This window comes from Eufriesea mexicana, unplaced genomic scaffold (assembly GCF_001483705.2).
Source record: "Eufriesea mexicana isolate 0111107269 unplaced genomic scaffold, ASM148370v2 scaffold1791, whole genome shotgun sequence".
NCBI lineage: Eukaryota > Metazoa > Arthropoda > Insecta > Hymenoptera > Apidae > Eufriesea > Eufriesea mexicana.
Genome location: NW_016909887.1, coordinates 195926 through 223087, shown reverse-complemented (window position 1 = coordinate 223087; position 27162 = coordinate 195926). Strand labels below are relative to the sequence as shown.

Sequence of the window (27162 nt, the reverse complement as noted above, 5' to 3'; positions counted from 1 at the left end):
AATCCACGAGCGTACACGCGCGCGTGGGGAAAGTTTTGTCCGCGAAAGACGGCTTATTTACATATTCCCGGAAACGCGGACAGAGGAAATCCGCGGAAAAATTCGCGTCGCGAAAACGACGACCACGGCGAACGGAATACGCGAGCATGCAAAGCTTGGGGATTTTCAACGTCCCGGGGGAATATTTAAGGATTCCAATTGCGAAATTTGCAGCCATACTGTGATTTTTCTGCTATTTTATAGCATCTGAAGAAGAACTATAACTTTTCGAAAACAAGGAATAATTTCTGCCACTTTGAAAAATCACTTGCTAATATTATTGGAAATTTAATTGAACTGTGTTTCTCATTGCACTATCTGGTGATTTCTAATTGCACGAATTAATTTTCGTATAATTTGAAGAAATTGTAAAAACTAGTGATTTTTCTGCTATTTTATAGCATCTGAAGAACTATAACTTTTCGAAAACAAGGGATAATTTCTGGCACTTTGAAAAATTACTTGCAAATATTATTGAAAATTTAATTGAACTGTGTTTCTCATTGCACTATCTGGTGATTTCTAATTGCATGAATTAATTTTCGTATAATTTGAAGAAATTGTAAAAACCAGTGATTTATTGATCTCTACTTATAGAAACAAATGGAAAGTGCAATAAAGATTTATCTACGGATTTAAAGAGCCTTGTAGGTTATTTTTCATTAGCAAACTGGGTGAGCAAAGACATCATGGTATATCGTATATCCCTGTGTATTCGATTTCCAATATAACAAACCGCAACACGATGGCAGTAATAAATTATCAGACAGTATTAAAACAGAACAGAAATTATTTCGAACTATTATTCACAAAATTTCTCAAGAATACAAAAACAACGCAAAATTTGTAAAATGATAAAATAAAACAGAAATTACCTCGAAATATTAGTCTCTCTCCACCAGTCAAACTTCGATCTGCCATCCTCAGACTATTATTCGCAAAATTTCTCAACAATACAAAAACAACGCAAAAATGGTAAAATGGTAAAATGAAACAGAAATTACCTCGAAATATTAGTCTCTCTCCACCAGTCAAACTTCGATCTACAACTCTCATATTATTATTCGCAAAATTTCTAAAGAATACGAAAACAACGCAAAAATGATAAAATGGTAAAACAGTAAAATGCACCACTCTCGTCAAACAGAAATACCACATAAAATTTTTCTGGTCGACCTATTATTATTCATTTAAATCAAAACCGAAGCGCGAATAAACAGCAAGAAAATATATTCGAAAACACTATCGTTGATGACGTATCGGCGCGAAATTAAATAATCACGAGCGGATATCAAAGTCGTTTATTTACCATTAATTTTGATACATAATTCGCGACCCGACGAGAGGGAAAAATCGCGCACGGCGTTCCAAACCGTAATGTAATTGGCGCATCATGACGATACGCTTTTGCGCTATTAAAACGGATTCGCCTGTCCATCATCGATATTGCCACGAGTAACGACGAGCTCTTTTTTCCCCGCTATCGAGAGTTGCGGTATCGACGATCTCGAGCTGAACCGAGAGCTTACACGATTCTCCCGCTTTTTGGCAACCGTCCACACGCTTACAGGCGAGAGCCACCTCGTAATATGCAAATGAACGTAATCTCTAAAAGGTCGAGAAGGAACGTATATTTTTTCGCAACGTGTCCCCCGCACTCGTGACCACGTGAAACAACGTCCGAACAACCGGAAGTGCTGACCGGTACCATTACGAGAACACATTGATCGCGTAAAAATTTCGATTCCTCTGCAACGTTTTGCATCTTCGCACGAGACCTCGATAAAAGTGTTTAACCCTTTGCACTCGACAGGTGAGCTTCAGTCACCGTTTCATAAAATTTGCAAGATCGATATTAATTAATATATCAAATATAGTGTAATGTGACAGTGCGTGAAGTATCGAAGTCAAATAATTCTACAATTCTTTATTTACTGCTCAAAAAGATATCGTCAGTTTTTTAGCACAAAATCTTTGAATTTTTACTCTTCTCTAGCCAAAAATTCGTCGAGTGCAGAGGATTAATAATCCTTTTTTCGGAATTTTCATTTTTCTATCTTTTGGATCTTCAAAATGAAAACGCGAAGGTTATTCCGTGGTACTGTGATAAATTATTATATAATTCTCGTGAATTAATAAAATATTTATCAATCGACACAGTTAACGCGAATATTTCTACACAAAATTCGTATATATGTGAACATAAAATGGCACATTTAACACGAAAAGTTAAGGAAAATTCGTGACCACGTGAAACAACGCCCGAACAACCGGAAGTGCTGACCGGTACCATTACGAGAGCACATTGATCGCGTAAAAATGTCGATTCCTCTGCAATGTTCTCCATCTTTGCACGAGACCTCGATAAAAGTGTCTAATATCCTTTTCTTCGGAATTTTCATTTTTCTATCTTTTGGATCTTCAAAATGAAAACGCGTAGGTTATTCCGTGGTACATTGATAAATTATTATATAATTCACGTGAATTAATAAAATATTTATCAATCGACACAGAAAACGCGAATATTTTTACACAAAATTCGTATATACGTGAACCCAAAATGGCACATTTAACACGAAAAGTTAAGTAGAAGCATAAACGTTCGAGTTTGAGGTGGCATTTTCAAGAAGGACCAAAAGGTTGTTTGATACTGGTATAAGGGTCTCCTACAAACCTGCGAAATTTTGAGAGAGCTGGAATTTTCAATCTACTTAATTTGCCATGTAAATCCACGACCAGTTAGCACCGAATCTTTTCAGTGGCGAGTGGCGTCCCTTTCCTTCCCTACGTAAATGACAAATTTGCTGTGTAACCAGTAAACTTTTTAAGTGGTCGGTGAATTTTCTAGATACATCTGGAGTTTCCCGTGTAAATCGTAGTTACTGGCGGAGAAAGGTAAATTTCTCGTTGCACTTTGCAAGATTTTTCAGTAAAACGGGAATACAGGAAAAAAGAGAGGAAATACACGTTTGAGGATTTTCAATAAAGCTGATTCCTGGATTTTTAAACGCACAATCCCGATTCCCATTGCCGCGAAATTTTACGCGATGTCTGCGTTCCTCTTAAATTTAAAATACGTATAAAACGGAGTTTTCCAAGGTGGAAAGTTTGATAGGAAAAATGGTACTTTAAGTTGGATCGACCGTAGCCCCGTAACAGCCTCTTAGGACCTAATAAAAAATAAATCTTACAATAATTTTCAATCAACTCGATCGTTTTTCTTTCTTCCGACTATCCGGGCAGTTATGCATTTTAACTATCGCCATTTTACATTATCTCGCCTAACTCCTAACTTAGTAGTTTCGGGACAATTTATCTCGTCGATTTTATTTTCATTTTTTTCACTTTTTCTTTTTTTCTTTTTTTTCTTTTTTCACCCAGGAAACGATCCGACGAATGTTTAAAAGTTCACCCAATGGAAAGTTTTCAGCGCGTTTCCATCGAAACGCGTGCCACCACGCATACGTTGCGCGAGTATGCGCGTTCTAACTGAAAACGACCATCGATACGTCGATAACGGGAAATTAAATTAACGTCATTGTCATTGCATTCGTTCGATAAACATGTCCATTATCGTGCCTCGCGCGTGTCATCGAATTCTATTTAGCAATTAACGAAAAATTTCATTTCGCGCTTTAAATCACGCGATGTAATTACACCTCGATGATCCCCTAACGAGCAGGTAAATCAACGTTGGCTAATAACAATCGACCCTTTCTCCTCATCCAGAAGTATTGTTCGGAAAGTTCCAATCAAGACGATCAGTGCACATTCGCGTTTACTTCATCGAAATCAATTATTCCAATAAAATAATTAAACGAATCTCCATATAATATCCATATATAACAATAAATAATAATAATAAATCTCCATATCTAATATCTAAAATTCCAAATCAAAATAACCACCAATAATTTTCTCCATTAACCCTTTGCACTCGAGAGGTGTCTTTCAGTCACCATTTGATAAAACTTCGAAGCTCGATATTAATTAATATGTCAAATTTAAAATAACATAACAGTGTGCAAGGTATCGAAATGAAATAATCCTAGGTGTTAGTTATACGATTTCTTATTTACCGCTCAAAAAATATCATCAGCCTTATACCAGAAAATTTTTCAACTCGTACCCTTCTTCAGCCAAAAAATCGTCGAGCGCAAAGGGTTACGATAAAATAATACAAACGTTACTTTATTATAAAACATTCCTTGACGTAAAATTAATTATTGAAAAATTCAAAGTTATTGCAAGTTAATCGGTCAGTGCCTATATGACGATACACCGTTAAGACACGATATTAATAATGAAATAAAATATATTTAAAATATAATATATATTCTAAAATAATACTTTCGATGAAGCAACGCTCTTTTTGACAATTTTCCGCGCTTCTGAGTCTTTTCTGCAAGAGGAAAGATTCGCGACACTCCTCGACGAAGTTGCATCGTTACATATTCCCTGTTTACATTTCCTATCGCGAAGAACTTGGACCTCGCAGCGTCAGAAGACAGCGGCACTCGATTACCGACCAACTTCCGGTCCGTTCCAGACATCAAACGCGATTGCTGTCCGAACCTTCTTGTCACTGCATCGATTCGCACAGCGACAATGGGGTCGAACGACAAAAGCCATCGGGACGCCTGTAAAACGGCACTCGAATCGACTACTGTAAGTGGAACTTCCGAAAATTATGGAAAATTGTCCGAGCTATAGTATCTTAAAGCCGTGGTTTAATGGCTATTGGAAAAGTCCAGCGATGTGTAGAAGTTTCTGCGCGTTCTTTTTATTGTCTCTTTGGCTCTACTCTGAGCAGAAGAAATTGGGAAAAGTTGCTAGACACGTGAAATATAGAAAAGAAATGGATCATCTTGTTCCAGAGCAGCGGTTCGCAATCTGCAGAACAAATGGTGCAGCGAGAAATTAAATCGTAAACGTATAAATCGATTACGGTGAGATTATTATTATTATTGCCTTAATTACAGATTTATTTCGAATATTTATCCAAGTGTCTTTGTGGCCTAATGGCGATATCCGAAAATTCCCACGCTGGTGGCAATTTATAATTTTAATTGAGCTGTTCACTGCACGAATCGATTAACTCCACTTTTTGAAAAATCTTAAATTTAAGTGTCAAAGCACTTGGTATAGTCATAACTACATTATTTCATTGCATTTCTCCATTTTTTGTTTTATGGAGTTATCTATTTGCGCAGTGAACGACTCATACGTGACAACGAGCCGTCGAAACGCGTTGAGAACCGCTGCTTCGATTCGAATCTATGTTTTAAATTTTTATCTTCGAAATGGAAATGGCAGCGACGGGAAACCTCTACAAATCACTCCGTAAATTAATTCTGTCACACGATTTCACGTATTTAAATCAAAGCTAGACCTTCCTTCGCGTAGATACACGAAATCGCGAAATTCAAAATCGTCGAGAAATAGAAGTTCGAGTAAATTCGAGAAGTTCAGCGAGAAGTTTGCTTAATTACTAAACGAATTTAGATACACCAGGAAACATTTTGCAATCCACTTTCATTCCACTTGGACTGTCTACAATTCCTTCGAGTTCAAATCCGAAGAGAAGGAGAAACGTTTCCTCCCGTAGTAAAAGTTAAGTAAGACACTTTAGGGCTCGTTAGAACTACCAGTTTATTGTTCCTGAGATGCAGCCGATGAACTCTATCCTACCTACGATTTTTATCACTCCTCGAGAACCAACTTCTTCCTCCACTTACACGAATTGTTACCTACTTACGTCGCTATGGCTTAGACGATCCTTAAATCCACGTAAATCCCGTTGCCACGAAAAATCAACGTACACCGCAAACTAAAAGTGGAAGTTCGCTTTCATCGAGTGCACGTTTCACAGTCGTTTCTGTGCACGAGTCGCCTAACTCTCGTCACGATCGCGAATCAAACTCTAAGTTCCACATCTCCAATTCGACCCCCTATCTAATTTTCATCGCGATCGATGAAACTCCAAATTATACACCTCTGTTAGATCCTAGATCCTCGATATCGAAATATCCGAGAGGTATTAAAAATTCTTTTCCCGAGTTCGAAGGATCGTTTCCTCTCTATGTACCTGTTGGCTTGCTCCGCTGCTTGCACGGTGCTGCACGTGACGTTTTGTACATGTGTATTATACGTGTGTGGGTGTGTGGAGATGCTAGTGGAAGGTAAGGACCAGGTGTGTTACGTACAAGGTGCGATGAGTCGGCAAGATGGAGGAGGGTTTCAGGGTAAAACGGCCGAGGGCGGGACGCGTGGAAATGAGTGGAGTAGGCCTAGAAGTCGGACTGCGACGTGGCCAGGGCACTCTCGGCCGTTTCCTCGCGTCGTCATAAGGGCCTGGTCACTTCCCCGCACTCGCAATGCGTCGGATGACCCCGACGATCCACGCGATTGCTTATCGAGTGATCGCTGAAACAGAGAAAAGCAATTGATTAATTTAAGCAATTGGAAAATCGTGGAAAATCCTGCGTACAGTGGCTGCTTTCATTTGGCAGTTTAATTCCGGTAATAATTAAGAAATACAGAATTCTTTCAAGCTTCCAGATACGAATTTTCCGATCCTGTCAATATTTTCATAAATAAAATATTATCTTTATATATGTTTTGTAAAAATTGGGAAATATATAGCAGCCAGTGTACGTGGGATATTGGTAATTATACGTGACTATTTTGGTATCAAAAATTGGGTCTTGGAAGGTGAGAGTATTAGGTGTTTGACAGGAAACAGACTACCGTGGTAATAACGATTCTAATATCCTATTTGAGAGTCCTCCAACACCAGGGCTAAGATAAATAGACTCAGTAAGAGTAGAACAATTGACTTTCTGTTAACATCTCTGTCAACGCTGGTACTACAGTAGGACTCCAATTTAAAGCTATATTCCTTAAATAAATAGCTGCTCGACTTCCCTACTAGATCCAGGCGAGGCGTTTGAAATTTCGTAATACGAAAATTTTACAATTTCGTGATATAATACAGCTCGTAATATTACAAATTAACAAATACTGACAATTTGTAGCTTCTTCGAGCTAAAACAAGTTAACAGCGATTGACAATCGAAAATAGAACGTAACTTGATAATAATATAATAAAACTTAATAATAAAATTATCCCAAAAATAAATTTCCAAAGAGTGGTAATTCTTTCCTTTACCTGCAGAAATTTTCTATTCAGCAGAAAATTCTGCAAAAGAACGAATCACCTTCTTCCTAAGATAGAACACTTCTGGCGAGTAATACATGCACGCCTCGATTCCAGGGACATTAAATTCTCCTTGGACAATGCTCGTACAAAATGCAAATAATCTCTGACGCCGCTGACAGATGTGTCTCATAAAAGACTGCCGCGAACAATACGTTAGACTCTCAGCTCATACTTCAAAAGGATCAATTTCTGCGAACAATGGGCCCGCGAGCCGCGAATAATTTTCTACGTTGAGATCCGACTGATGATCCAACCGGCTCACAATGGCCGCCGAGCCGAGGATCGTGGCCGAAATTAACTCTCCACCCTTTCGTCGAGCTCGCCGCGTCTTCGACGACGTTCGTCGATCCTTGGTTCACGAGCTGAAAAACGCTTTAACCCAAATTTCGCCGATTGGTTCCCCTGATTGCGAGGAACAGGGATTGGCCGAGACTAGACGGGATCCTTCCCGTCGGTGTTTCGCAGTATCCAGTATCGAGTATCGATAACCGAACGTTTAATTCTTAGATGGCCAACAAATTGCGAAACATAACCTACATTAACCCGAACTTGCAATTAAGAAATTAAGAAATCCAACTAGCACGCACTTATACGTTCAATTAAGCATTTCTTGGACGCGACCTACGTGCTCGAGAAGGACAAAGGGAGAAACGAGATGAAAGATGAGAATACAGAGGGAAAGTAGAAAGAATTGTATTCCAAGAGAGAGAGTGGAGAGGATGTTTGAAGCGAAGAGAAAAGAACAGAAGGTAGGAAGTAAGGAACAAAGGGAGAGGAGGGAATGCAAAGAAGAGAAAAGAAGTGGAGACGTGAAAGGACGAAAAGGGAGCACAAAGGGCGAGCAAGGAGTAGAGAAGATTAAAGTTTAGCGAAAAGAGGAAGAAGGAGAGAAAGAGGGTGAGAGAAAGATGGAGTATTAGGATGGAAAATGGCAATAGGACTGGAAAGCTGGTAGCAATTCACCGGCGGCACTGTAAAAAACCCTGAATATGATGTTACCATGACCTACATCGATGCGGCTGTGAAAAGAACAGCGAATAGAGGACGGGCCATTGTCAGCGACTACGGACCGATCATATCAGACGGAGCAACGAAGCTCGCGCAGTAGTTACGACCTGATAATGGTCAGACAACGCTGCCAGTTGCGTGCTGTGCCTCGTTACTCGTTACAGCGCACGTAAGAATTTTTAACTTATTTACTCCTCGTTGTTTGCGCTCCCGGGAATGTACTCTAACGAATCTGTCGATGAAGTTGACGATTATTGCCAATATGCATTTTTAATGCTCGGTATTAGGACGTCGAATAAAACTCCTCGAGTAGAGTCTGAACAATTTTAATTCGAATCACTGTCAGCACCGTGCATCGAGAACATTAAATACCTTTTCCACGCGGATATCGGAAGCTTTTAATTTGGAATTGGATTTTTGGTCCGTAGTTATTCTAACTTCGAATTTGAACGAAATAGACACAGAGAAAGTATCACGCCACTGATCCCAGTGATATTTAAATATCGTATTACGCGTATATCCAGCTTTAAAAATGAAAATTTTTCACCCTTCTGTTTTCCTCCATACGCGAAATAATGGCATTGTCGTACAACACGTAGTGCCGGTATTAATGCAGTGTAAAATAAATTTAATTAAACGTAGGATGTTTCGTTTGGCGTGAATGAAAAGTGAAGTGTAATGCAAATACGAAAAATGCGAGGGTGGCTTTTGAAATTACTCTCGTGTGTCCTGTAATTAGCAAAGTACCGAAATTATCACAATTTATTACCGTTTCCCTTGCGTTCCCTTGAACCGCGTCCAAGTGAGAAACGAGGGAGGAAAAAGACAGAACGATTTGAATGTTTCTTTTGCAAAATGAAGCTTTTAGAGAAGCGTTATCGTTCTTGTATAAAAACCAATTATTTCATAGGTGCAAAGTGTTTCGTGAGCAACTGTTGCCCTACATAAAAGCTCTTAATCAATTTGAATAGGTCGCTGGTGAAAATCGATGCTACGTATTTATCAATTGCGTAATCCAGAAGCACTGTGTCAGCCATATTCGTAACGCTCGGTCATTTCGATGGTTTAGAAGAAATCGTTCGGAACGAGTAGTATGAGGTCACACGTAGATGGCCAGTAGTCACGGACTTTTATGATCAGACCACGAGTATACCCCGATAGCATTGAATCGATAAGGAGGATCGTGTTAACTCTTACGACATCTCTCATTAAATCACGTAATATATGACATACTTCTTGTCAAGGACCTTATATCCGCGATTTCCTTCCATTTTAATGATAATTGCAACGAATTATAAACTTCTCAACTCCGTTACGATCTTTCTAAATTTTCTTGCCCCGATCGTGTTCTCGTTTCGTTAATTTCGAGTAACAAGCAACTTTTAATGGACGATTGAAACGCGACAGCACGCGTACGAAGAATTCCGTATATTTTCCTCAAAATTGTAGGCCGATTTCGATAAAAAGGAAATTATCGGCTAGCAAATTATTCGAAAACTGTAACGAGGTTAAGCTTCAGAAAAATTGCTCCACGCTTTCCCCACTTTCCGCTAACACCCTGGCATTTCGCGTGTAACTAGTTTATTAATGTTATTAAAATTGTTTAGCAGCGTGGATAGAACGACGATCGAAGACACAGGCGGATGAAAATTCCGAAACTCGATCCGCCCTCTGGAAATCCAGCATGACCTATTAATGGTTAATAATCGATCTGCTTGAACAGAAATTCCATTAACGGCGGGGTGCGGAAGCAATTTTAGTGGGGCATTGAAACGGTCATTCTTCTGTTAATTTCAATTTTTCCGACGCTGTCGAGAAATATAAAGTTACGCGAAACGTGTCTCGAAGAAATTATTACTCCGATAGATTCCGGATTACGAAAGCTTCCAAAGCTCCGAATAGCGATAATCGTGTAACAATAAATAATAATAATACCCTATATAATAATAACGTAACAGAAATAGAGAACACTATAAATAATAAAAAAGAAAAGAAAAATAGGTAAGAATAATTTTCAAGTTTCTAATCTTCGATTCTCTTCATGTTTCAATATTCGCAACAACCCCTAATGTTGAAACTTTTATCATGAAATCTCAATATTCATTCGAAAGTGTAATTATTGTATCCTGTTAATTAAAAAAAATTATAAATAAAATACTCTAACATTATGAGGACGATACCATCGACGGTAAATACACTGGAAAGTTATGATAAAAAATAAAAATAATAATACACAATAACATAACAAAAATAGAGAACGCTATAAATAATAAAATAGAAAAAAGAAAAATAGGCAGGAGTAATTTTGAAGTTTCTAATCTTCGATTCTCTTCATATTTCAACAATTTAATCATTTTCTAAGATACGTATCTTCGCAACAACCCCTGACGTTGAAACTTTTATCGCGAAATCTCAATATTCATTTGAAAGTGTAATTATTGTATCCTATTAATAAAAAAAAACTTATAAATAAAATACTACAACATTATGAGGACGATACCATCGACGGTAAATACACTCGAAACTTGCGATAAAAAATAAAAATAATAATATATAATTATCGTTACCTAAATATAATAATAATATTTACATTTCACATTTTAGATCATACTCGAGATATAAATTTTGAGAGAGGTTTTGGTCACATCCGAGTGTGCCTAAGATACCCAAAAATTCTATTATAAACACGAAACTAGCCGTATATGAAATGAAATTAAACGAAAGACTTTCACCTGTAATTGAACGCGAGCCACAGAACAAACGTCATTAATACCTAATAATTAACGCGGATACTGCAAATCGACGTTGGAATGACACCATACTCGAATCAATGACAATGTCGAGGATGGTATTATAGATATTAGACGCGATTAAATCGCGATTACGAGTGATTCGCTTCAATTTGTAGCAGCGCCTATTAAATATCGATTTCCGCGCGGCAGAATTTCCATTTGCCGCGGAATATGGAGGCGGTCGCCGGTGGTGCTTTATCGTGGCGCAGCTATCGATTGCTTATACCACTTGCTACTTTTTTCTCCTCCCTTTCTTTCTCTTTCCCCCCGTTTTTTCCCTCCTTCCTGCTCTTTTTTCCCTTTTCTCTTCTTTTTCTACAGTATCGTGCGATGAAAACGTTGCCGCGCGTGCAACAGGACACTAGGCAAGAGTAATTAAAACGACGGTTTCGATTTATCCATGGCGAAACGAATCGTTCTCGTGACCGTGAGGATCGATCACGAAATTGGTCCCTCTTCCCTTCGTCCTGTGTCAACATTATTATATCGGCAAGCTGATTGCCGTGTTCGTGTTATTGATTCCATGTAACGCACACTGAACACTGTTTACGATAGTTCTCGAAAGAAACTCGATTCTAGAAACACTCTGTACCGTGAAATAGCTAATAAGGGTGTTCCCCGATACGCTGATGCGCCCTGAGTGTGTTTTAAAATCGCCATGACAGTGTTCGTTGCATAATTGCGACGAGGCTGAGCGGAAGTAGCGTTGGAAGCGTGTTGATGAATTTAAGAAACACGTTTTACCTAAAAATTATGGGAGTAGTTAGGAAATTTTACGAAATACCGGTATCGATCATCGGGGGTTTTATCGATGCGAGAGGAATGAAGATGGAGGGTTGATAATTAATGCGCGTAATTCTCTAGGTGTTTGGTTAAATGCACACGATTATGATTAACAACTCGCGTGCACGAAATGAATTAACGCATTCAGGAAACATCATCGACTAATTAGTTTCAGCAAGGGAATTTGATTTGAGCGAATGCAAACTTGAATCGAGTTCAGTGAATTTTCAAATGACTTCCCTCTATTGGAATTAAGCGAATATAAGTTCTCTGACAAGTGTCTAATGTGTAACTCGATTTTTCAATCAATTTTCAATTGGATAGAGCGAGGGATTGGAATTTACGTATAAACTAATAATTATGATGTATCATTACTAATAGAGGACTTGCTTTGAAAAGAAATAGCGTTGATTCATACTGAGATAGAACTGTAATTAATATATTTTAGTAATTAATTAAAATGACTATTATCTATGTATGTTTACATACCCATTAAGGATCGATAATAATGGTGTTAATGATAGGAAATGCAATCTAAAGGACAATGACGAAGCCTTGTATAGGTCACAAGTGAAAATAAAAATGTTAGGAAAGGGAAGAATGAAAAATGCAATAATTTACCCATATCTTCTCAAAAAGGATGTAATGACAGTATTACAGCCGCCACAGATCCACACATCCGAATATTTGACCCATTATGGTAGATTTAGCGTTAAGAAATCCAAATTCCTCCTCATCTCAACCCCTAGTAAATGATCCCAAAGACATCGCGTGTCGATGGAACAATGGTCGTCGAAAAACAAAAGCACAGGCGTCCTCGACCCTGCCTCGATCCGAATCCTTGAATTTCATAATTCCTCATCGAACATATTTCTCTTTAACTCGAATCCAAATCCTCAAATTTTGTAATTCCTCATAGAATATATTTCTCCTTAACCCGAACCTGAATCCTCAAATTTTTTAATTCCTCGTCGAATATATCTTTCCTTAGCTCGAATCCTTATCAAACGCGTGTTCCACCACCGATCCAATATCCCGTGTTCGACGAAACGTGGCACGAGAAGCGGCTTTAAAATTTATATCCTTCGCCACTCCGCCGCTCGTAATCATAACTTCAATTCCGCCGGGGATACAAGACGCGACGCGAAAGGGGGTCGTGTGTTTGTCACCCCACACCCACATATCCATGGTTAACTGTCTATAACGTTGGCTGGCATTCTGAAAAGGTCGGAGCCACGTTTAACGACGACCATACTACACCGGGGTCCATCTAGAGGATTAAAGCCCGTCGAATCGGCGGTGCTGCCTCTTCAAGGTTCCAATGCTTTCGCTTCGACAAATAACCGTGACCGGGTAATTGGAAATCGAGATACGTCAGCCTGATACCGAGTATTCTCCAGTATGGTGTTTACAGGCATTCGCGAAGGTGGAGTGCTGTTGAAGTTGAGAATGAACGAGAAGTTTGCACGAGAAGGTGTAAGAGACAGGTATTTGGTTACAGGGGGAGGGAATTTCGAAGAATATTGTTCGATGTCGAGCTGTTGAAAAATTTGCAGTTCAATGAGGAAGATTCGATGACTTCAATTCTATGTAGCTATTCCGAGATCCTTGTCGGGGGAAGCAAATTTTATTTTAACAAATTTGATGGGAATATAAGGAAATTATCCTTAAAAATTTATTTAGAATTTTGTAAATTTACTTAGATTTTCGTATTCTGGAAATGCGTGTAACTAAATTACATAAAAATGTGTAGAACTAGTGATATAAGAAACTACGATATGGAGCTAATTGCTGTGTTAATCTATCAAATTTTCAACGAAATTCCAAGAACAATGAACGTCTAATTTCACACCCCGTATTACTAAAAGCTGCTTTAAAAAACAGCAATATAATTAAATAATTTTTAAACAACCGGTATATCAACCCCTGTGTTATCGCTAATTGATGATAAGAAATTCACGAGAAATCTCTGTACCGTTACATTTAAAATCTGTACATCTCGTATGTAACCCCATTTCAATTTCCGCAATTCCCATTTCGCTGACCAAAATCCGAAATAACTCTGAAATAAGCAAACCCAGAATTCCTGCGCGACCAGAATCAGCCATAACGCGTAAACCCTGTGCAGCTCGAAGAAGCAGAAAATCCAACGAGCCAGGACGCTCTGCCATAAACCATCGGGAAGAACCGCAGAACCCTGGCTGTATAGCATTGCCGGAGAGAAAGCATCGGACTCGCATTTCCAGGTTTTCAGCAACGATCGCTGATAGCCCCTAAACGGCACGAAGTTAGGCGAAACACGTACTCGGGAAGCACGGAAACACGATCGCAGTGGCAGAAGGTGATTGTCCTTGCCCTTGGTCGCGCGCTCGCACGCAGGGCGATCGAGAGCATGAAAGCTCGCGTGACGGAGCGATTTTAAGAAAACGCTCGACTCGGCTCGCCCCTGAACCACGATCCCGAGGAAATTTCAAGCATTTCTGTACACGGCGTGGCCGGGACGAGCGCACGCGCGCACGCTTAGAGTGATCGTAATAAATTTACCAGGCTAAAAGCTTTGCGCTGGACTCGACGTGGCCACCAGCCAGAGGGATACTTGGCCTCGCGTTATTAATTTCGCCGGTTCCCTCGGGATTCAACGTGATTCCGAATATTCGCTAAATTACCTGCCCGAAACTGCCACCTTCGCATTGCGCTGCATTCCAGCGTTTCTGGTTGAACAGCGAGCTCCACGATGAAAATCGTCCCCATAAATGATAGGACATGACGGATTCGAGTTTCGACGGCTGGATTATGGGCAAATGTTTAGCGATGGTGAAACTTTGCGACGTCTGATATATTAAATATCGAACGCGGATGAGTAGGTTCAAGCCCATGAATTATAACGCGAGTGGCGTCGCATGGATTGTAATTTGTAACGAGGATTATTATTCCGATTTGATTAAGGCAGAAGAGTAGGTCGGGTTGAAGCATACTGGGGAACATTAAGTATAAATCCTACTTAATATTTCAGTATTACATGACGAAATAGTTTCTATTATAGTAGCTACTAAAAGGACCTTAAGGTTAGGGGTTAACTTGCAACTGATTGAAGAATGAAGATGTTTAAATACAATGCATTGGACTATTGCTGTAATAGCTTTGGATATAAATTTTGAGACTTCGAATAAGGATTTTCGTGTGCAAAATGGTCGAAGATATGAGACAAATGTTTACACATAGAACACTGGTATTTTATATATAATAATATGAACGTTCACTGCAGTACTGAGTACAGAGGCTTAAATTGCAATTGCCAATCTTCTATACCAGCAACCTAAAAATACCCAATCTTCGTTCATCCAGTGTCAACTGGTCGAAATATTCTGTTATCTCCCATCCATTTCAACAAAAGCTCTATGAACCCGTTCGCGAGGATTATAATTCATAGTGAGGATTATAAAAGCAGGGGGATAGGTCGGTTTAAAGCATACTGGAAATTATTAAATATAAATCTTAATACTTAATATTTCGGTATTACAAGATGAAGAGATGGTATCTATTACAATAGCTTCTACAAAGACCATCAGTCTAGGAATTAACTTGAAACTGATTGGAGAATGAAGATGTTTAAATAACAACATATTGGACCATTGTTGTAATACTTTTGAATATAAATTTTGAGACCTCGAATACAGACTTTATATGCAAAATGGCCGAAGACGCGAGAGAAATATTTACACATGGAATACTGGTACTTTATGTACAATAATATAGACGTTTACTGCAGTACTGATTGCGAGTACAGGGGGTTAAACTGTAATTGCCAATCTTCTATACCAGCAGCCTAAAAAATACCCAATTTTCTGTGGATTTGATTTTATTAGTGTGAATTCAAATGTGTAAGGTCGAGTAATGGCACGAATGTGGATATGTATGTTTCTAGAAGTGCGAGTGGGAGATCTAGAATGCGTGGTGTTATTCAGTTGCTATGGATCAGAGTCAATATGTTATAAGGAAATTGAGTTCGTTATAAGAAGCGTGGGTGTGAACAATTACGATATAAGACGTGTGTTAATTTATAATCTTTCAATAAATATACGATTGTTATACAACAAACTCACATTTTCGGCTACCCAGTGTCAACCGGTCGAAATATTCCCTTAACTCCGACCTACCTGAACGAAAGCTCGATGAACCCGTTGAAACCGAACACGCGATTTCCAGGAGCGAATAAGCGTTCAAAATATACATATTAAAAGCAATCGAAGCATCATAAGCGCTTGATACGCGAGCGATCGTAATCATTCGGCTAAGAGGATTAATACGCGCGTAACATGATCGAATGAACCGCGACCCTCGCTATCGAGCTTTAATCATAAATCCAGACAACGTATAAAGCTCCTCCGAACGATCCCCCTCTTTTCCCGTCTCTCTTCCCGACATTTTGCACCCATGAATAATTCGCCCTTTGCTTTTAAAGCACAGCCTGGATACCGATCATACTCCGCGAAATAAGCCCTCTCCTTGTCCCGCTTTCGCCTCTTCCTTCCCACAGCGATGTTCAATATTTAATCGCAGATCGGTGAAAGTGTAGATTGCCAATTTCGTCCGGCATTCGTTAAAAATAAGCTCCGAGCGTCTCGTTTTAATTCCACCTTTCCGTATTTCCAGTCGGACCACTCGGCTACCCCTTATCGGGAAAAGTAAATAATTAAGTCGATCGGAAAGTTCTGTTGAATTTTATCCGCATTTACGTCGAGATACACGAACGTGATTCAATAGCACGGAGTACCCCCGATGCAAATGGGGTAAGATACAGCTTTCAGACGGCGGAGGGTAGAAAAGAATTTCATTAGATAAAACGAAACGGTTTCGAATAGTGCATTACACGAGTATGTGTCTCGGGAGTGGAGGTAATTTATGCGTGTTGGTTTCGTGCGTGTGAGTGTGAGTGAAATTCGTTTGTCCTATAATTGTGCAATATGTGATATAAGTATAATATGACCGAGTGTCGTCTAGTGTAAATAATATTGGAAATAATATTTAGAAAAATGTGTCGGAATAAAACAGTCGTCTTAGAAATATCAAAGAGTGAATACGTAAATGTAATTATTATTAAGAGTAAGTGAGAGAGGAGACACTTCTGACAAGAGTGCACCGATTTATCGTTTCGAATAATTTATTATTTAAATATTTTAACTTAAATACGTGTGTATATATATTCATGTATTAGGCCTTAAAAAGGTCTTAGATATTATTGTATATCCTATACACAATGTAATGGAAACTGTAAATTTGTGAAATACGTGTCGACGACTATGACAGTAGCCTAAGTCACACGTTATATAATAAACTAAGAAATCAATTACGTAATTTATTAATTACGCAATATGTCACTGTATCTTTACAGATATGTAAGATGATAAAAACAGGTTTGTACGTATTTCTTCTTTTATTGAAGGAATATCAGGTCTGCGCGAACGATTTGAGACATTAAAAACGGACAGAATAAAATGGATAGAATGAAACGAGTACCAAACATGGAAGCTAATTAAAATCAAAGAAATAATATTGAAATAACACAACTTTGACACACGGAAAACACGCTTCTATTCGTCTTTTTCCGTCACCGAACGACTCGCGTCCGTATTGGTCATAAACCATATTCGCGAGGATTCTTCAAGGTTTTTGAAGAATTCTCCCTCTGTTGTAAGAGGTCCTATTTGTATGTCCCTTGATGGCGTGCTTTGATCAATGATAATTGATTAATATGGTTCAACCGATTCGCGATTTGCCCCCTGTGAGGGTACGATTCTACTGACCAGCGTTTCACCCCCCGCAAAGACCAAGCACCTCAGTTAACTCGTTCCTAAAAATGTTTCTTCCACAACGATATTAGCCGATATTATTATTTCCTAAAATAAGACCTTGCATCGGTATTACCCTATTTTCAATTTGTTTCTCTAAAAATAGCATCCTACAAATACAACTCCTATACCCAATAAACATATTCCCTAACTCTGACCATCAGAATTACCAAGCTCTATATACCACTCTATATATTCTGCATGCTATACTCGCTATAGGTACACACTACCCCAACGTAAATAGCAACGAAAATAACTGCACACACCCCATGACGAAACCGTCGAATCTGCTTACAATTCTCCCGCAGAAAGAATGGATGATAAATATTCCAAGTGAACGAAAGACTGGATATTTCGAACCGCGATATCGCTTGTTTTATTCAACCTGCGTAAAGCTCGCTTCCATAGAGAATCTCCAGCGTACACTTTCCCTCGTCTCCTATTTCTCTACCCTTCTCTCCCACGTCCATATCCGCTCATAAATATTCGCGGTGAAATTTTTCAACGTTTCGCAATCGTTCCCGGCGCTTTAACGACGCGTCGCGACGCCGTCCGCGCGGGCTACCGGCGGTCGAATCGAATTAGAGCAACCGAGGCTTATCGGCTGTCGCGGGCAAAGTCGGAGGACAAAGGCGGGTCCCTGGAGGTTTTCGAATGGAGATGGAGGCAATACAGAAGGTAATATCGGGTGTGTATATGGAAATCGGGGAGATACAGACGGACAGCCGGACACCGGAGGGATAAGATGTTTCGTTGGGGCTGACTGGTGGACTCTTATGGGACGGGAAGAAAGAGAAATGGAAATCGAGGGTTGATGCCGGCTTGCTGGGAAATATAGTTGACGTGTACCATAATTCATGAACCTCTCGATCTTCCCTAATTCCGACGTTTTTATTCCAGCCCAGTCCGAAATGAAAATGATGAAAATAAACTAACAACCGTTTCTAATAAATAATTGGAGCCATTTATGGTAGAAGGACATGTCTCTATTTTCGAAGCGTTTAAAAAGCTTATTATAACACAGTCTTTACACTATCATTATTTCTACTATATTATTATTTATTATTGGGAACGTATTATAATACACTCTTTACACTACTATTATTTCTACTATATTATTATTTATTATTAAGAGCGTGTTATAATACACTAGGACGTTTACTGCCTGGTAAAAAGTTTAACACGATTTCCGTCGAATGTTTCAATTTCAATTTCGCAAATTACCCGAGCTTAAACGTGAAACAACAGCCGACTGTAAAAGTCCCGCGGTGCCATAATTCCTCTCTCGAAGCCTAACGTATTCCATTTTTATTCTAATTTAAACACACCCGAACGTACACTCGGTATTCATGCCTGACAGGCATTTTCACGCACACAGAGACGCGGATGAATGCATTAACTCGGAGGGAAACGGTTCCCTCTCTGGCGACTCGAGGAATATTCCGGCGAATATATTAAATCACTGGCGTAATTATTAAATATAACGAGGCGGAGGGTATTAAATCGACATCGATAAGGGCGCAAATGGTTTTCTCCCGCTTCCTGGAAACAATAAGGGGTGCAATTCGCGGGACAAAAGCGTCGCGAAATCTCGCGGACAAAAGACGGGACAATGGGTGTCTCCCTTTTCCGTCATATCAGCTCGGCAGCGCGCGTACACGCTGCTATCGGCGTGGCCACGCGAGCGTGTAGACGAGCGATTTTTATTCCCCGGCAGGAGGAATCGACGATAACGACCGCCTCGAGCTTGCTTCCGATCGAACTCACGGCGGATATTCTCCATTATGAATCGATCGCTGCGGCAGGGGATGGTCTAATGATGCGGGGTTGATTTTTTAGGCAACGTGGAAATGACGTAGAACGTGGTATAAACGTGAAACAGTCGTGAGAATGAACTCGCGGTTAAGGGGAGTGAATAAATAATGGACAACGATGAGCGTACTTCGGATCGCGGGCAGTTGTTTAAACGGTTCATCGAGGTTACTTTGGAAGTCGTGTTAAGGTCTAGGTATCGAGTGTGTGGACTATGGAGTTAGGCTGGTAAAAATAGAAGAGGCTAAGTGGTTGTGGAAAATGTAATAACAGCGAAGGCAGTGATAATATGTACTAGTGATAATTGTGTATCACTGATACGGTAGGAGGAGTAAATACTTGCATAAAATAGTGCAATTACAGTATTACAATGCGATAATATTTAAGTAACGAACACGAATAACGTATTTTGAAAGGCAGGATAGCAGAGATACGACAAGAGTGGAAGAAAATGTGTAATGGAGAAAAATGAGGTGGTTATGGTTATACAGTGCGATTAAAGTAGGAATGAAATATGTAATCAAAATTACATGCAAATCTCGGTGATTTGAATAAAAACGATAACGATTCAACGGTCGAGGTGATAGATACGATCATCCATGATAATAAGATGATACAGAGGATGGCAATAAAAACAGACATAATTCTCGTAGCAACAAGTTCTGCTATAGTTATACTGGTAGTACAAGGTGTTCCAGAAAAAGAGGAAGTGATTCAAACAGTGAAAGAGTATAAAAAAGAATCCTAGAAACTTGACATTGAATACATACCATTGTTAACATAATGCTGTTGAAATGTTGATAAAAATGTCAATAACTATTCTCGATAAAAGAAACCAAAATATTAAACGATACCTAATTTCATCGAATAAATACATATTTCTGAAATACAAAATTTTATTCGTAAAATTATTCATAAATTTTTAACGTCGCGTAAACAATCGAGGAATCTCTCGAATTTAAAAATATATATTATAATTCTTATTACATTAATAAGAATTATATAAATCAAAGAAAGAATAAAATAGCCATCGAATAAGGAACCAAAAAATATACCGGAGCATGACCGAACATGGAAGACAAAAGAAAATCTATTCGCCGCGACAACAAGCCGGATTATCTTGGATTCAACTGATCGTCACACGATATCTCTGTACAATTCCTTTATTACATCCAATGATACACCACAGTTACATACAGCCATTCGAGTATAATGTACGCCGTTCGTCGGATACGAGTGTGAACTCGGCGAAGCCCCGAAGAATTCCTGCTAAAAACGGGATTCCGCTTAAGCGCGGTTCACCAGGAATTTGCATTTCCAACTTGTGCCAGCGCGAACTTTTGCCGGCGGCTGGTAGCGCGGATTTTTTTCCGGCTGCAGCCGTGCATCGCGACTATAACTTCCGGTGGCTCGCGGCGCGTCGAGACGATCCTAGCCGATCCCGCGACTCGATTTCCGTGCACGAGCGCGTCGATCAAAGTCGCGATATCTTTCATCCTCGATTGCGTCGCAGTCGTGCCTCTACCGTCGAGTCTCAGCTCGATACACCGATCTGAAGAAAAACACGCAAGTTGCAGACCTCTCTCCGACACTCTTCGTCTCGCGAACCGGTTTTGCGCGTGCAGCGATGAAAAGCACAGCGAGAGCGCAAGCGCAGTCGTTAGAGTGGGCCTTATCGATACAAACGGGGGGTGCAGATCGCAATCGAGATCGATCAGATCGATCTTCGAGGTTCTGTTCTTCGAACGTTGGTTTCTTATTTTTATTCGGGGAGGATCTTCCTTTTTTTTTCATTTTCTTCTTCTTTTTTCTGAAGGATTGTTTCTCGGTACAAAAATGGAAATGGGAGTGCTCCTTTTAATAGCTTCGGTTGTTAAACGATTACAATTTTCGAAAAGCTTTTATAAGTGTATATATATATGTATATGTATATATATATATGTGTGTGTGTATACGCTGTAAATGCTCGAAAAGTGAAATCTAGCATCGAAATAGGTCGCGCTTAGAGAGTATGGGAGTTGTTAGCGTTAACGTCTACTTTTTGGCCCCGCGTTAATGAACGAACTCGACGTTTCCTGCGAAACTGTTTGTGTGTGTGTTACGGAAAATGCTCGAAACTTGTTACGTTTAACTATAGTTTCCTCTCTTTTTCCATTCCTTTTTCCGCAGAGCGATTGCACGAGCTCTAGGAGATCGTTATACCAGCCTTTAATAGGCCTTTTCGTGTATAGAAATATCGTATTTTCGAAAAAAAATATAATTTCTGGAAATATTACATTTTTGGTTGAAACAAGCACCCCTGTAGCTTCCAGTAAAGAAGCTCAAAAATTGTCATAACTACAAATAAAACTATAAATAATCGAAAATTTATTCGTAATTCCTCTCCCTATACATTTCTTCACAGAAACCTCTACCAACTATGCCATAATCGACAAATTTCGAGCCCTTTCCGTACGAATCATCCGTATTTAGAACTGTGCCCAGCGTTTCTTCCTCCTGAGTTTACAGCGCTAAGTAAACGACTAGAGAATTAAACCAAAAGAAAACTAAATTAAAGGAGAATTAAACACCATAGAAATTTCCGTGAAAAAGAAAAAGAAACCGAAAGAGGGAAAATATCCTCGGATACACGCGAGTCGATCCCACAGGAACGAAAGAAACAAACTAAATCCCTGTTGCTCGTCGACGACACGTGGTCGCAAGTTATTTTGGCAAAGTCGATGCAAGCAGCCGAAAAACAAATCGCAACTCGAGGAACCCTTGGCACGGTACACGGACGCACACATGAAAGGAAACTGGCTGGCGAATCGTGTTTTCGAAGGAAGAACGCGCAGGTGAGCTTGCACGAGCTTCGATCGAATCGATCACGGCCTGGCCTCTCTTCCCCATTTAAATGGACGATGCTTCGATGTGCACACGGTATTTCTCGTTATCTTAAATGTTTCGTTTATAATTAACGTTCTTTCACAAAGACGCATTCGTGAGAGACATTCGTGCGAGTCGATTGACGATAATGAACTAGCACACATGGTAGAAGCATGGGTGCAGGGTGTTAAAAAAGGGTGTCTGGGGACTCGAAAGCTTTCGATACTGGATGAGCTTGGTAAAATTTTGATTTTATCTCGTTGCTTAAAATTCGCGAGAAAATTGCTTCGGGATAAGTCGATAATAAAAATTCGATACGATATTTTTTTAATTCGGTGATAACGGCGTGTTAATAGAGATTTAAATGAATTACCGATTAGCATACAAACTCCGAGTTTCATTGTATTATCGGATAATAAAAATCGATGATAATTGGCTAGCAAATATCTGATATTTAATACCGCTGAATGTAATTTAATAATTAATAGATTAGCTTCGCTCATCGAATATTTGGAGCCAGAAATGTACTAAATTAAACTCCCTCTTTGAACTCCCTGCACGATATCCCGAACGTGGAAATTTATCAAATGCCGATGAAACGTTTGTCCCTTTCATCGTTGCAAACGTTTCATCGTGGAAAATTAAAGTCTCTTCGGGATATTGATATTCGTATAAATATCAGAATAGCATAAACTGCGGCATTCTGTGTTACGAGTCGAGGTATATTCGTGTCACGTCGGCGTGTATTTTAGTGGCCGATATCTCGACAATCAGCAGTGCAACACACAAGCAAAAATTCCTTTGAAGCGTTCCCGCGAAAATTCTCTGTGCATGGATCCATAGCGAGTATTCGAATGAAAAGATCGTTAGATAAAACGTAATGGGAAAACTCGGTAAACAGCGAACGAAAAATGATGCCATTGAAACAATAGAAATTGAAAATTTCGTATACCTTTTCGTCCTTTCTTCCACTGAATTTCAATAACAATTCTTGGATGAGAGTATAACAAAATTAGAAACACAAAAAGGATTGTTAAATCGTGTCTCTAATTGTAAACAAAAAAATTGTAACAGAGAAAAATTAAATAAAAATTAAAACGAATTTTAAAAATCATTACTTTCTTTTCAATGTATAGAGTGATTTGTAGAGCAAAATATTTTACTGGTAAATGTGGATTTTGATTCGTAAATACGCGCAAAATGGATTCGAAAAGGAAGTAAAATTTATAGTAAAATTGATCGAAAATGTGAATATTTAAGTTCGATGTCTTTGAATATTAATACGATAGATCCTATTTACAATATTGATTTCTTTATCGTTAACACATTCAGTGCCATCTTAAGAAAACGATATTCGAGAAATTAATTTACCAAACGCGCTAAAAATTCGAAGCAAACGTTTATATCTTAATAAACAAATATATTTATATATTTTATATGTCTACGAAGAAATTGGTACCTCGATCGGGATATTAGGCTCAAGCAAAGCTTAGAAATCCATATTTGGAAGACACTGAACACGTTAACGATACGTACACGTCTTAAAAATCGTTAGCAAAATTTGGAAAACCGCATTCTACTCGTTCCGAGAGTGACGAACGTTGCACGAACACGGAAAATGACAGAGAACTTCGCAATCTTGCAAAACTGCCGAATAAATTCGTTAACGAACAGCGCTTCGAACGACCCAAATTTTAAGCAGAAATCATTAGAACCTTCGAAATTGTCATGTCCCAAATTTCGAATCGAGGAGTCTTAAATTTTGCGGGATATTTAAAATCCTTGCATCCTGAGTTTGGAAATAATTTTTACGAAATGACTCTCAAGTGGTATCGTTAAGTCGAGCGTGATGACCACGATAATTTCGTTACTCTTATTTCGCATACTAAATTTTGCGATACAAATCGGTAATAAAGATGCACAATTTTACCCGAAGTCTAAGCTCAACCACTCTTCACCTCTGACCCAAGTATACCACTCGAAAAACAGAATACAACAAAAAGTCAAAGTGACAACAAAAAGTCAAAATGTCCACAAAAAAAAAAGAAAAATCGACGAATCTCGAAATAGATTAGATATCACGAAAAATGTCTAGAACCTTGGCAAAGCCTAGGGGATCGATAAAATCCTGTTAAACAAAAATAATGGAAAGCACCTGCACGGCAGCACACGAAAAAAGGCGAGAGCCGAAACAAAAGGAGGGCACCCATCGAATTAATCCATACACGAATCGACTCACTCTCGCAACGAGTAGAACGCAACGGAGATAACGAAGGACAGTTCGAAAAGCACTGTGTAGAAGGCTGGAAAGATCGTCAGCTTGAACATCGATCGTGAAAAGCGGTCTCGAAACGCGACACCTTGCGCGCGCGCGCGCGCACGCCGACGACGAGGCTCGTTGTACATAACGCAACACGTTCAATTGCGGACGAGACAAGACGAAATCACAAAACGGTGATACTCACACCAAGCTGGTGTATACTCACACCGAGTATATTAACAGTGACGTTCTAACGGCCGATATGTATGTTGCAGAATTTACATAACTCGATTCTGAAAAGAAACATTAGCAACATGTAATTGTGGCACCGATATATTCATCGAGTTTTCGAGATTGATAGGTATGGGCGAAGAATTGGAAAGAGAAAGAAAAAGAGATAGAGATACAGAGAGAAAAAGAGAGATAGCAGAATTGAGACATAGAGGAAGAGAGAGACAGAGGAGTAGTCCTTCGAAAGGGGAGGAGAGACAGCTCGATACAACCACCCCATCCCTTCAGCGAGTAGAGGGAACGGAATTCCTTGGATATTTACATAATTTCATATAGCTTTGTAAATTTATTCCGGAACGTCGCCGGGTCGGGGCGCCGCGTTATGCAAATTAATTCACGTGCTGGATAACGATTTTTAATCGCGTGTTAAACCGACGATAGCGAGCCGTCGATGCATGCCAGACCGGGTCCTGATCGATTGGAAACCCGGCAAAATAATGGACGACGCTTTTCCTTTTTTCCTCTTTTTTTTTTCTTTTTTTCTTTTTTGGCAGACTGGTCGCGATCTCACCGATTTCACGGTTTCGATGATGAGCGAACGATATTCCAATGCTGTGACCAAATAATTTTCCTCCGACTCGGTTTATCTCCGTCTATTTTATTTTATTTCCCTCTATTTTCCTTTATTTTCCTTCATTCCCCTGTATTTCGCCCGATTTCTCGCGGTTTATTTCGATTTATTTCCGTTTATACTCAGTCGCTTATTTTATCACTGTTTCAGTAGTACACGCGTAATTAATCGACCCGGGTTTCACGAGTAAAGGATAAGCGAATGAAGAGAGCTTTTTGGGGGAGGAAGAAATTATGCAAGAACCGGGGTGATCGCGTTTTTAGCGAAGAATTTACCGAAGCATACACGAGTTTGAAATATAAATCAAAGATATATCCTGATTTATCCTCGTGTCGCGCAGATTCGTTATCTGCCTTTTTGATTTATTAATTCGAGACACTTACGGGATACACGAAATGTTTTTCCTCCTTTGTTATACACAGACTGGACTGTAACATGACGTATTACGTTCCTTTTGTACGTCGGATGTTTACTCGAAATGCAGAGGGTATATATCAAACGTGCATTGTCGTGGACGACTAACAATTGTCCGTGACTAACAATCGACCAACGATTTCGAATAATTTGTTTGTCGGTGGTGTACAAACATCGGAGTTTAATTGCTAAAGAGACTAAGTCGCTTCGCCATAATCCCTAACTTTCATCAATACAGCCAGTGTTACCTATATCTATCTTTGTCATTTGACAATAGAGTGAGAAATTGCAAATGTGCTTTTTGTAATGAAATTAATATATTTATTTATTTATATTATATATATTTACAAGGAGAGTGCAAGTCCTTCGGGTCATTGATTTAGTTAAAACTTTGCAGGCTTCTAGATTTAGTCATCCAGTTGAAGAAAAGGTACCATTATAAGGACAACTACTCGATAGATTTTGAGATATTTATGATTAAAGCTTCATTATTCTTAACTACAGATTTCTTCCGAATAGTCATGGATAGTTGAGCTATTCACTGCACAAATTGATTAACTCCACTTGTTGAAAAATCTTAAATATAAAATATTACGACTATACTAAGTGCTTTGACACTTACATTTAAGATTTTTCAAAAAGTGGAGTTAATCGATTTGTGCAGTGAATAGCTCAATTAAAATTGAAAATTCCCACCAGCGTGGGAATTTTAGGATATCGCCATTGGGTCACAAAGGCACTTGGATAAATATTCGAAATAAATCTGTAATTAAGGCAATAATAATATCATCATCATTATTATTATTATTATTTTATTGATAAACGGACCTTAAGTCCATTTACATAAAATTTCACATATATAAAGGAAAAGCAAACAAATTATACATAATGTAACACCGAAGAGACATGCTTATAAACGCTTTGTTCAGGAGGAATAACTTTCATCGATAATCATCCGTAATTATCTTTTGAAAGTTTGTAAAGACGCACAAAATAAATCTATACGATTACAAAGAGTGTTTGAGTCAGTAATAATACGATAAAATGGATTAATTAATGCATATGTAAATGTGGACATATGTATATGAAAACCTGCTCTAGATCTCAATACACGTTCTGGGACATAGAAATTAATTTGCATAAGAAGAGAGGAGCAATCGATGTAATTATTAACCCTTTGCACTCGAGGATTTTTTGGCTAAAGAAGAGTAGGGGTCCAAAAATTTTCTGCCATAAAGCTGACAATATTTTGTTCA

At 38.9% G+C, this 27162-nt stretch overlaps 1 protein-coding gene across 1 annotated transcript in view; it reads right to left on the bottom strand.

Moving 5' to 3' along the window:
• Positions 1–27162, bottom strand: part of Teh1 (tipE homolog 1 phospholipid transfer protein) — a 93573-nt gene that overhangs the window by 10159 nt on the left and 56252 nt on the right. Inside the window, exon 3 of the mRNA XM_017902155.1 lies at positions 6128–6465. Within this exon, the coding sequence (XP_017757644.1) occupies positions 6384–6465 (82 nt within the window). The 3' untranslated portion in view covers positions 6128–6383. The remainder of the gene's footprint in view (positions 1–6127; positions 6466–27162) is intronic.